Source organism: Rana temporaria, chromosome 4 (assembly GCF_905171775.1).
Source record: "Rana temporaria chromosome 4, aRanTem1.1, whole genome shotgun sequence".
NCBI classification, from domain to species: domain Eukaryota; kingdom Metazoa; phylum Chordata; class Amphibia; order Anura; family Ranidae; genus Rana; species Rana temporaria.
The window spans coordinates 288241727-288255413 of NC_053492.1; the positions used below are offsets into that span (position 1 = coordinate 288241727).

General features: G+C 36.2%; 1 protein-coding gene across 1 annotated transcript in view; it reads left to right on the top strand.

The window, feature by feature from the left end:
- LAMA2 (laminin subunit alpha 2) overlaps window positions 1-13687 on the top strand; it is a 1029834-nt gene that overhangs the window by 936637 nt on the left and 79510 nt on the right. The window contains 4 exon segments of the mRNA XM_040350410.1: window positions 3264-3388; window positions 5923-6085; window positions 8468-8612; window positions 9843-9981. Coding sequence (XP_040206344.1) covers window positions 3264-3388; window positions 5923-6085; window positions 8468-8612; window positions 9843-9981 — 572 coding nt within the window.

The window sequence follows — 13687 nt, forward strand, 5'->3', positions numbered from 1 at the left end:
GAGGCTTTGTAACCGATCACAGGGTACGCCTCTCCACCGACTTGGTCGATCGACTGACCTTCATAAAAATGAATCAGGCTTGGATCACCACCAGCTACCAAGCACCTGATGCTGATGTAACTGAGTAATTTTTTTTGAAATGTCAGATCCCTTCAAGACTGCCTATGCTGATGCTGAGGGACTATCCTTTTCCTCATCGAAGATCATGCTGATAGCTTGTAAGAACATTTTTGGTTCTGGGCACCGCCACCAGTGGCTAAGGCCCAATTTTTATGCCCCTGTTGAACAGGGGCATGTAATTACAATTCTTGATCTAATATTTCACAGCAGGGCCCATTCCTGTGCCCACCAAAAGTAACTGTGAGGGCTTACAGAGTTGTGGCACCAGCGCCAGCACCAAAGGCCCAATTTTTCTACTACTGTTTAACAATGGCATGTAATTACAATTCTTGATATAATAGTTCACACAGCAGGGCATTCCAGCACCCACCAAGACTAACTGTGAGGGCTTACAGTGTTGTGGCAACACCAACACCTAGGGCCCAAATTTCTGCAGAGTATATATGGCAGGCCCTTACTTTCATACATCCAACTTACAAACGACTCCTACTTGCAAACGGAAGGAGACAACAGGAAGTGAGAGGAAATCTACCCCTAGGAAGGGAAATTCTATTCTGTAAGAGGTTTCTCCTGTCTACTGATGCTTTATCATCAATCCTTGTTTCACTAAAAAACCCAAATTTCCAAAACATCATTTGTCATTGGGACAGAAAGTGAATTGCAATCTTCTGAACAGATGCACACAGACAGCAAAACAAATGTTTACAGGGGTGATAACCCTTCTCTATGTTTTCAGAAAAGCTTAAAAATATATTTTATGACTGGAGCTACACTTTAAAATAGTACCAGTTCAAAATTACAAACAGATTCTACTTAAGAACAAACCTAAAGTGCCTGTCTTGTTTGCACCGCCAGTATAATGCTTTTCAAAATGTATAGGGCAAAAGGGGCTTGTAATGACCTGGGGGGAGTGGGGGGAAACCCATGCTATTTTTCTCAATGATTTTCATCCATATTGCAGCGACCAGACATTACATTAAAGCCGCAAGCAGTTTTAAATTACTTTTTTCTTATAGTAATCTCATTTTGTGCAGGGACAGTTCTAAACACGTGCCACCTCACAGGCATACTATAGACACCCAGCAGGTACGATATTTAAAGGAATTTTTTATATATTTCTTTAAGCATCATTAAAATCACTGCTCCAGAAAATACGACAGTTTTTAAAACGTTTTTTTTCCATTGATACATGTTCCCTGGGGCAAGACCTGGGTTCTCAAACCCATTTTCCGACAATAACTTGCATATTAGGCTTTAAAATGAGCACTTTTGAATTCGAAAGTTCGAGTCCCATTGACGTCAATGGGGTTCTAAATGTTTGCGCGAATGTTCGGTTCGTTCGAAGGTTCTGGTGCAAAACCGAACGAGGGGGTGTTCAGCTCATCCCTATTGTTGAGCAGGAACTGCAATAAATTTATCAAAATTCATCCAGTCCCTGCTAAAATCGGACAAATTTTGATCCATCTCAAAAATGTTGCTTATTATCCTCCAAACTATTATTTACAACAAAAATATATTTTATTTCTTGCCACTGCAAATCTCCCACTCTATTGGACACAAATGCTTTGTATCGTAGATGGCATTTTATCTCTACAATGCAACAGTTTACTGAACACCTACTACATTGTACTCTATCAATTTTCAACAAGATATGATCTCAATGCAACTAAAGCCTTCAAGCCTCTAACTTCCCAGAGGTTCTTATATACCGATGAGTCTGTCACCAGAGATTCACATCTTCTTCCCTAGGGGCGGGGTTTTATAGTCTTTACCCCCTGGAAGTTTGTTCTATACTTGATAAATTCATTATATGTTTCAAGTTTCAAGTTATTTGTTATAATTTAATCACAAGAAGGGAATACCTTGTCATCTTGCCTGATAAATAGTTCTATGGCTATAAATATTGATTCTATTTACTCATTAAGCTAAATGACAGGCTTCTAATATAGTCTATTTGAACTTGATTTGGTAATACTCAATACTTATTAAATGTACTGTGTTTTTGATATAGGATATTGCATGATTATAAAAAAAGCCCACTGAATGTAGGGCCAGTACTACATTTTGCTCAACTAATGGTAAAAATTAAAGAAAAGAAAACTAAAACAATATGCCTTTCACTATAAAATAAATGAAAACTGGTTAATTTTATGGGAAAGCTTGATTAAAAATAAGAGAATGCTTTGTTTTCAAAGTACATTAGAAACAGTTGACTAAAAGAGGCAGATGGCAGGCTAATTAGCTACATCTAAGAACATTCTGTGAATATACTGACATTTGGCTTTTTACATTCTTGACAATTTGTCAATCTGAGGGCACAGTGTGGAAAGTAAAGGGTACTTCTGGGTTATTTTTTATATATTTATTTACATCCATTCCTTTCCTAAAATAAAAAGAAACACGATGTTCACGCCCAAACTTTTTTCCCGCACATGAAAAAACTTCCTAGCAAGTGCAATAATCAATAATAGATAATAAAACATGTTTTGGTACTGCAAGTCATTGACAGATGAACTGATCTTCACAGTGTCAAGCAAGTAAAATGGGCCACACCATACCAAGACTATGATATCTGCAGAAATGCTAATTTTCTGCCTCCTTCTGTAGAAACAAGTTGACAGAGAAAAAAAGATCAAAATAGAGTCAACCTTTTCTAGTTAAAGTGGCAATAAACCCATAACCAATTTTTTTTATATATATATTGCATATATCTATATATATCTCTATCTATCTATCTATCTATCTATCTATCTATCTATCTATCTATCTATATATATATATATATATATATATATATATATATATATATATCTATATATATATATATATATATATATATATATATATATATATATATATATTTTAAGTACTTCATTTGCATAGTATAAATTCCTCTATGAACAGTAATGATGGGGATGTTACAAAGTATGCAATTAAATCTTGGAAAAAAAAAGTATTATAGTACTTATACTGGAGATATGAAATCCTGTACTGCCAGTTTATTTACACCACTTTAAGAGATTGCAAGATTTTATTGAATAAGGCAATATGTTTTCTTTGCATGTACTACAATTAATATGTAATAATCACAGCATGTTGTCTCAGCTTAGTGTTAATAATTGTAACCTGTCTGATCATTTCAGAAGGCAGATGCAGTAAAAACAACAACGTTCTCTGGTTGTATGGGTGAAACATTTCTTGATAATAAGCCAATAGGATTGTGGAATTATAGGGACCGAGAAGGCAACTGCAAAGGATGCTCAATTAGGTAAATAATATTTTGCTTTTACAACACCTATGTTTTGTTCTTTGACATTTAATCTAAATTATTTTCATCTTTTTTGGGCATATTTAACAATATAGTACAATCAGTTGTGGTGTGTTCTAATCCAGGACAAGCAGTCAAAAAATTTGCTTTTTGATTGTTCAAGTAGGTTTTTTGATAAACTAATATTTACAGTATACTGGCTGATAATAGCAAATGTGCATTGCTCTTTGTTCAATAATAATACAGTAACTGTCTAAGAAAAAAGGTGGCATAAACTCAAAAGGTTTTCAGCTTAATGTGTTCTCTACATTAAAGAGTAACTCCATTTTTGTTGAATAAAAAACATTCCCCTCCAGATGATCTATGTACATTGCAGGGATTTTAACAAACCTTGTTGCAGATTCTCACCTTGTGTTATTCTGAAAAAAATATAATATAATTATCAACCAGCTGCTACACCTACAGTGCTCTAATGAGGAAATTGGCAGGGTCTGCATCCCTTAAGCCCTGGTTCACATTGATGCTTCACCTGAAGTAGCGTGATTTCAAAGTAGCAGGTCATCGCGATTTCAGGTGCTACTTGAAAGACCTGTCAAATTGCATGACAAACTGCTCCAATATAAACTATGGTTTAGACATGATTTCCCTTAGGGATTACTCACCAAAAAGTAAATATTTGTTGCAGGGATGTCAAAAATATGACTTGTAGCTTAATGCAGACTCCTTGGAAAATTGGTAAGCCAATCACACAAGCAGAACATTAAATTTTCAGGGGACAGTCTGTATACCATCTGTTTACAAAATGCTTCCAGGTAGCCAAATTGCATTGCATTTTACAAAAAAATGACAGTGCTGCAGATTGAATTTTTTTTCTCACAAAAGAAGAGTTACCCATTAGAGGTAAAAAAAACTTCCAACTGTTCCCCCACAACCCTCCCTAAACACCCACCTATTTCTATCCAATACTGTGCCCATCTGCAGTGCTGTTTATCCAAATTCCTTCTCTCACAGGAGACTTTGAGATCAGTGTGAACCATTGCTGCCAGTCCAACCCTGTGATTAGAGAATGGGGGGCATGGCCAAGCCAGGCTGTGTGTGACTATGGATGCACACAGCCTGGCTCGGAAGTGCGCAAGCTCGGGTGCCCCCTCAGCACATGGCTTTCCTGCGGGGGCACCTATAGGGAAGTATGAGCAGACAGAGTGAGTTGAGGGACTTCAGAACAGAATATCAGGGGCCAGGAATGGCTATGACCTCTGCCCAGTTTGTTGTCTGTGCCCCAATTTGGGAGATTTATTTTCCATTACCAGGACAGAATGTGAAGGGAAATCTCTTCCATGGGGAAATTAACAGTAAAGAAAACACTTGTTAAGAAAGAGCTGAAAGATTAGAACCCTTGCCAGGTTCTTGTTGCAGCTTTTTTTTTTCACTTCAAAACAAACAAAAAAAAAGAAAACGACCTTATGTAGACTTTTACTGTAAGATTGGTCTTTAGGTAGAAAATATTAGAGAAACAGCAGCAGGGGTGCACTATACCCATGCCCCAAATCCACTATGACCGAAAACTTTTATTCATAATGGTCTAAAATGTGTGCAAAATATACAATGATGGTACAGATATATAAAGGTCTTCATTATAGGGAGATAACAGCCAGACTTCAAGTATGTCTCCTGGCCACATACCACAACCCAAAGGCATGGAATGATATTGAAGTTTAATGTGGTTACTAAAGGGTTCAGTTGCCCCTCAAAGTCAAATATATCACAGTACTCTTTCAGCCTGGGGAAATAATCACTTTTATCAATCCACTATCTCCACAAGTCCTCAAATTTTTTATTGTTCCTGCTACAAATAAACCCACATTGCCCAGTATACAGTATCTAAGTACACATAATGAAAAACACCCCTTAACTCAAATCCCTTAACTCAACATATTTTGCCTCAAAACAACAGCTCAGCTTCAAAAGCACACTTCCTGTCCAGGTGTTCCTGTGTTAGTGTGTGGCCTAATGTCAGAAATGAAGGTGACACAGGAAGTAAAAATAAAAGCTAATAGAGTCTCTAACTTGTTCTACTCTATACTTATCTGACAATTAAAAAAAAAAGGCAAGAATTGGACTTTATGCTGCCCATACACTATTAATATGCACAACATACCTCTATTGAAAAGATTTTCAGATGCAGCTGCTGGGTGGGGTCAGCTGTCAAAATACAACAGCTACAGCAGATGATGATGGTCAATCTACGCCAAGGATGGAGGAATCTGTCCGGTTTTATTTTTTCATTGGACCTCTTCAGTGTATGGTCAACTTTGATATGATAACAGAAAATGGATAATTTATATAAAGTGTTCTGTATCTCTTTTTTGCTACAAGTTGTAAAGCAATATTAGTTTGCAACATTGCACATTTCATAACGAATACAGCACACATCCAAATGACTGAATATTGTTTATTGTTTGATTTTTGGCCCAAAATAAAGAGAGCAACTTATTCTCTATGAGCTTGGTAACTAATATTTTCCATCTCTATAGTCCACAGGTAGCAGACAGTGAAGGAACAGTTCAATTTGATGGAGATGGATTTGCATCGGTTAGCCGTCCTGTTAGATGGAACCCCAATATTTCTACAATTGTGTTCAAGTTTAAAACATTTTCATCGAATGCACTGTTAATGTACTTAGCAACAAATGACTTGGTAAGAAAACATTTAACTTGCTTGCAGAAAATCAGATTTAAGATCATGGAGCTTTAGTCAAGCCAGCAATCCCCTCATCTGAAAATGTCAACAATTATTGAATAGAGAGTGGTGGTTGTGCTATGAAATTAATATAACCCAGAATAGTCAGATGTTCTAGCAAGTTTAAAGGCACATCACAAATGAAGAAAACATCTATGGTAAAGAAAGAAAAGTAAGCATTTAGATGTTTTTTTCTTTTTTCTGTGCTTTTACCTGCAGTTTTTAAGTTAGGGACATAGAAGCTGATTTAATAAATTGTGTGTAGATTCACACTAATTATCTAGTCAGATAAAAAGTAAATCCATCTTTACTTATTATTTTTTTCTGTGCACATTATTGGATAATTAAAGTATTTATTCAAACAATTTACTATTTGAGATTTTTCAAAACTTCTAGAAAATCAGCCTTAGGCACTTTTTACACTTGTACCACTTGTCCCGTGACTTGGGACTGCAAAGTCGCATAACAAGTCGTTCACCATGATTTCCAATGATAGCCATTCATATATGTGCGACTTTAAGTCATGCTGACTTCAAAGTAGTACTTGTACTACTTTGGTCTGACTTTCATGTGAGTTGAGGTCAGGAAAAATTGTGTCAAAATCGCAATAAAATCACACAACTTTGAAGTCCCAGTAGTGTGAAAGGGGCCTAAATTATCCATTATTCTAACTATATAAATCTTTTCTACTTCCTATGGGAACAAAAGCAGGGTCAAAGGCAAACCACATTTACAACAATCAGCAATTGTTACCTTCCAAAGCGCAACTACACACATAAATATATAAACATCAATCATATAGTGAAAAAATTATGACATTTTAAATCAACAGTAATATATAAAGAAAGTCCAATCATAAATGTAGCCACTACTGTGACATTGTGAACGATATATATTCAAAAGGTGTCCAGTGCTCCTCCTACCATGCAGATAAGCCGCTCACTTCACAGCTATGACCCCCCCCGCATTACCAGAAGGTCAAAGCAAGCTTGGTTCCCTCAAGGGTAATGATTCCAATGATCGCCTGATAACTGGTCACTCACACTCAGATGTGGGCAATGGCACCAACCACATGTATGGAGCTACAAGAAAAACACACACACTAGTGCTCTCCATTTAAGAATTTAATAAGATGACGAAAGTAAAAAGTAGTATACTTACAAAAATGGCACTGCAACCAGTGCTTACTCTCAGACATACGGTATGTGTACAACACAACCGACATCCAGCCAGATACCAAGATACCCACGGCCATCTTGGTATCTGGCTGGAATGCCAACTGTGTTGTAGGAAATGCATTAGATGAATTGCCCCATGTGCAGACACCCATCTATGTTGATGATCAATAGATCTGTATACTGGAATCTACATTGTATTCAATATTGAGACACATTTGTGATAAGCAGCATTTGTATCTGTATATGTAAAGTTTAGTGTATTCATTTTCCATGTCTCTATATTCACTGTTATACAGTACACAATGTCTTTCAGGGTAAGGTGTGTGAAACAGTAAATAATTCCTATGACCACCATGTAATGGCACTTATAACCTTCACCCAAATTTGAGTTACTGCACACACACAGTAACTCAATAAGTCATTAATTACAGTGACCATGGCTGGATGGTCCCCACATATTTAGAAATGGGGTTTTGGTTGGGCATTCTAATAATGTCACTGGACGGGCCTGAGTTGAACTGTGGGTGAGGTTAACTGTGTCTCAAGGATAGGAACTGAATTGTGGAAAATATGTGGGGCTCATCTGAACCTCAGCATTGCTGGATATAAAATGTAGTGAATCCTAGAAAAACAGTGATATAAGATTCTCAGTGTTGGATATGCTCACATATAGCTAGCCTTTGAGGTATCATCCAGCAGTGCAATCTTTGCTGAGCAAATGGTACAGATACTGAAGAGATTTTTCAATCACATGTGTGATTAGTACTACTAAAGCATACTACAATTCTCAGCTGAAGGGGAGATTGCAGAAAAAATGTATATAATAGTGTATAAACCTATGCTACTGTTGCACTTTTTTACTCACTTTTTATATGTAAATACGCAAGTAAAAAAAGATTTGTATTGGCTTTAAAAAATAAGTTGAACTTTTACTTTACTATATTTTAAAAACACTGCTTATTTTACAAATCATATTTGTAGACAGTGTCCCAATTACTGTATATGTAGAATGTTAACTTTTATTCCAAAGCCATTAATAATTGTGTGTATATATATATATATATATATATATATATATATATATATATTCAGCATATACTGTATATACTGTATATACATTATGTGATAAAGCTTTCCTTTTTTCCTTTTCAATTTTTAACAGAAAGATTTCATGAGCGTCGAGCTGAGTGATGGTCGTATAAAAGTTAGTTATGATCTGGGATCTGGCACAGCCTTTGCAGTCAGCAACAAAAATCATAATGATGGCAAATGGAAATCCTTCACTCTCTCCAGAATACAAAAACAAAGTAGGTATTACACACAGACACACACACGTTTTTAAAGTCGGTGGTATGGCTGTCACATACAAAAGCTTAAATTAGATGTAAATCCAGTCATAAATAAGTTTTACCATTTTGTTTGAAATTTCAATTTTGTTAAATCTGCTGCTTTCATTATAAGATTGTCTAGTGATCCCGCAATAAATAAAGGTCCTTATTCAGGCACATCCTGTTTTGAAGTGAGAACGGTCTACCAGTTCTACTTCTGAGTTGATACCCTGTCATATGCACCCCTGGAGGAGACTATAAATGGTCATTCCAACACGCATTGCTCAGGCATAACATATCATTGTCACAATCAGGAACTAGGTCCATAGCAATGATGTGTAGCTAAGACCTATACCATTTTTTGTGTTTCTTGTTTCAGTAGACATTGAGCATAGTACTATCTCTTTTTACCGGATATAAGCAGCAGTTCACTCATCAGGCTGAGTGATTTTTATAGTTTGAGAAAATGTTACGCCTCAGCAAAGGAGGTCAGATTCTAAGTCCCTAGTACTGCCCATTCTTGCACATTATGGGAAGTGCTCCTCCAGTACCGCTCTTCCTCAGTTCTGCTTGATTGTACATATAACCCTAATAAAGATCAGATAAAGAAGGATCACAACTAATCCTGTGCTGCATGACAGGTGTAACCTCTAAAGCAATGCAAATAAGGATCAGCATATTGAAAAATCTCATGGGTGCCCAAATATTTGGAAAGTTTATTAAAAGTCCAAATATTCTGGGAAAATGAGATGATGATATATCAAATGTACTAATGCTGATACTGCTTTAGTATCTAGTGTTTTTTAGTCTTTTTTTGTTTTGTTTTTTAGTTGCTTTCGTTTTAAAATCAAAAATTCAAAAATAAAATCTGAATAAAAAAAGAAAGAAAGTTCAAATGGGTGAAAAAAATGACCTCTGGTGTATTTAGCCTATTCAGGTCCTAATCATAATGGTACTTTGACTCAGACCCAAACGTCTAGCATTGTGTATGCAAATTCCAGTGGGTTAAATCAGTAAGTTAGTATCAATAAATTAAAACCATCTTTTGAGCGTGTGTCCACTCACTTTTAGGTTGTGCACAATAAGGAGTTACGGTATGTATAAATGAACATTTACAGCATGGTTTGGTAGTTCTGCCAGAAATTGGGATGTTGATTAGTTCACATGCAAATTTTTTCATGTAACCTCTATTTATCTAATACTTTTTAGCCAATTTTTCTATTGTGGATGTTGATACAAATGAAGAGGACAAAGTAACCACCACATCTACTGGAACTAATTTTGGTCTCAATTTGAAAGCTCATGAGAATATATATTTTGGTGGCCTGCCAGTACTGAATGGCTTAAGGTAAATACACTGCCCTATGTATAGAAAGTTCATGTACTTTGTATTTTGCATGCCACAACAAATATACATGGATAAAAGTAAATTATTTACTATATCGATACATTTTTTTTTCAAGCTTTACTTCACTTTGAAGGTGTACTCATTGTCAGGAGGCTATCTATGGATTGCATCTGTTTATATGCACACTGAATAATGTTTTTTTAAAGGAATATATGGCCTCATTCACATGGTGACACAAAAGTCCATATACATGGTCCAATATACATGGATAAAAGTAAATTATTTACTATATGGATCCATTTTTTTTTTCAAGCTTTACTTCACTTTGAAGGTGTACTCATTGTCAGGAGGCTATCTATGGATTTCATCTGTTTATATGCACACTATATAATGTTTTTTTAAGGAATCTATGGCCTCATTCACATGGTGACACAAAAGTCCATAAAACTAAATAAGAGCCAATATTTGATAAAATTAAATGTGTGTGTGTGTGTGTGTATATATATATATATATATATATATATATATATATATATATATATATATATATATATATATATATATATATATATAAAACAATATAGAGTTAATAATGGGATCAAAGTGTTATAAAATATTAGATTTATGTTTTAAAAGTTGAGTAGCACTTAAAATCTAACATCTGTTCGACACCATAGGGATTCTATCACTACATATGCTTATACTTAAGATTACTTCACCCAACTAAATTAATAAATAAATGTTGCCCATAGTATCCCCTAAAATGTCACTGCAGTGAAGAACAAGTGGTGTTCCGGCCTCCCCCTCCAACAATTAAAAGTCAGCAGCTACACATACTGTAGCTGCTGACTTTTAATATTAGGACACTTACCTGTCACAGCAGCCGCCGTTTTAATCTTCTGTTGGATGCTGCCACCGCCATTGGCAGTAAGGGAACCCGGCCTTGTGGCTTCATGGCCGGATCCCTACTGCGCATGTGCGAAGCACGCTGCACTCTCTTACTGGCCCAGCAGCAGGAGAAGAAGGAGGGGAGTGAACTTCTGACGGACCTCACGGCGGAGTAGTGGGGACAAACCCCCCCCCCAAAAGGTGCCAAATGTTGCACCGATGGGAGGGGGGAGACAGATAAGCATAAGTTCCATTTTTGGGTGGAACTCTGCTTTAAGTTGCTTTAGATATTAGTCAAGTATGTTAAATGCACTTATTGGTTGATATCTTCAAATTTTTTATTGGCAGGTGTGGTTAGAACTGCTTACCCTGCAAACCAAGCTGGGGTCTAATAAGCTTGACGGACTCACCACTTTCTTCCACACCTTTGGATAAGTCCCATTTCTGTTCCAACTACATGCTCTATTAGCTGTATCAGATACAGGAATGCGAAGAAATGTGGTACTGGCGTTTACCCCTGCATCATTCTAAAATGGTCTGGGGTTTGATCTATATACCCATGGTCCAGGTGTGCTCATTATGGCAAATCATGTGATGAATTACTTTTTAATGAAAATCAGGTGTTTTTAATTTTTAAGTGTATTAATGGATTAAAGTATAACTACTGAAAGAATAGAGAATTTATTTAAGCAGACCAGCTTTGATAGCTCCAGAATTTTTGGCCAGATATTGTTGTATAGGGGATAAATATATAGTTTGACAAGTTGGTTTCATCAGTGAGTGTATTTTATTAATTACAGATTCATATTTAGTGCTTCCTTTAAATAGTTCCATTGCACCATGAAAACAGAAAAGTTGTGCCATGCATTATCTTTTTCATGTAAAGCTTTTATTCTACATTTGTTTAAAAAAAAAATGAAAAAAAGTAAAAAAAAAAAAAGTTTAGTTCATAAAATAGGTTTGCATGATACATGTTAAATTTCCAGCTGAGTTTTTTATATATTTTTTATGCCAACATTAAAAAGATTAGATAGGCATAAATCTTATCTAACTACAAAAATATTTGATATTTGATAATGGGTTCAATTTACTAAGAGTTAAATATTGCTTGATTATTTGAGTTAAAATAACTTATGTGGCACTTAACTCAATTTACAATACACCTGCTTGTGACTCCACCCTTCTGTAAACGGGGATTCCCCCACTGACAGCAGAATGTAAACAAAATAGTCTACAGCAAAAATGAAAAAAAAATGCGTGAGGTCCCCCCAAAATCCATACATAGTTACATACTTACATAGTAAGGTTAAAAAAAAGACACAAGTCCAACCTATACAAGGGAAAATATATATATACAGTACAGACCAAAAGTTTGGACACACCTTCTCATTCAAAGAGTTTTCTTTATTTTCATGACTATGAAAATTGTAGATTCACACTGAAGGCATCAAAACTATGAATTAACACATGTGGAATTATACATAACAAAAAAGTGTGAAACAACTGAAAATATATTTCATATTCTAGGTTCTTCAAAGTAGCCACCTTTTGCAGCAGACACATCTCTAGAACTGTTAAGAGGAGACTGTGTGAATCAGGCCTTCATGGTAGAATATCTGCTAGGAAACCACTGCTAAAAAAAGGCAACAAGCAGAAGAGACTTGTTTGGGCTAAAGAACACAAGGGATGGACATTAGACCAGTGGAAATCTGTGCTTTGGTCTGATGAGTCCAAACTTGAGATCTTTGGTTCCAACCCCCGTGTCTTTGTGCGACGCAGAAAAGGTGAACGGATGGACTCTACATGCCTGGTTCCCACCGTGAAGCATGGAGGAGGAGGTGTGATGGTGTGGGGGTGCTTTGCTGGTGACACTGTTGGGGATTTATTCAAAATTGAAGGCATACTGAACCAGCATGGCTACCACAGCATCTTGCAGCGGCATGCTATTCCATCCGGTTTGCATTTAGTTGGACCATCATTTATTTTTCAACAGGACAATGACCCCAAACACACCTCCAGGCTGTGTAAGGGTTATTTGACCAAGAAGGAGAGTGATGGGGTGCTGCGCCAGGTGACTACCTCTTGAAGCTCATCAAGAGAATGCCAAGAGTGTGCCAAGCAGTAATCAAAGCAAAAGGTGGCTACTTTGAAGAACCTAGAATATGAAATATATTTTCAGTTGTTTCACACATTTTTATTATGTATAATTCCACATGTGTTAATTCATAGTTTTGATGCCTTCAGTGTGAATCTACAATTTTCATAGTCATGAAAATAAAGAAAACTCTTTGAATGAGAAGGTGTGTCCAAACTTTTGGTCTGCACTGTATATATACACACAATCCCATATACACAATCCTATACCCACAGTTGATACAGAGGAAGAAGACAAAAAACCCCAGCAAAGCATGATCCAATTTTGCTCCAGCAGGGGAACACATTCCTTCCTGATCCCCCGAGAGGCAGATATTCCCTGGATCAACCTTTACCTATAAATGTTAGTATCCAGTTATATTATGTACAATTACAAAATAATCCAGGCCTTTTTTAAAGAAATCTCTTGAGCTGGCTAGAACCTGCTCTTGAGGGAGTCTGTTCCACCTTTCCGTATTTGGAGATGAAATCTCCCACTTGTCCTCTGTGATGACCTTAAAGTGAATAACTCAACATCAAGTTCACTATATGGACCACTTATGTATTTGTACATGTTGATCATATCCCCCCTTAATCTCCTCTTCCCAAGAGAAAATAAATTCAGTTCCTCTAATCTTTTCCCATAGCTGAGCTCTTCCATGCCTTTTCCTTCTCCAGTTCCCTA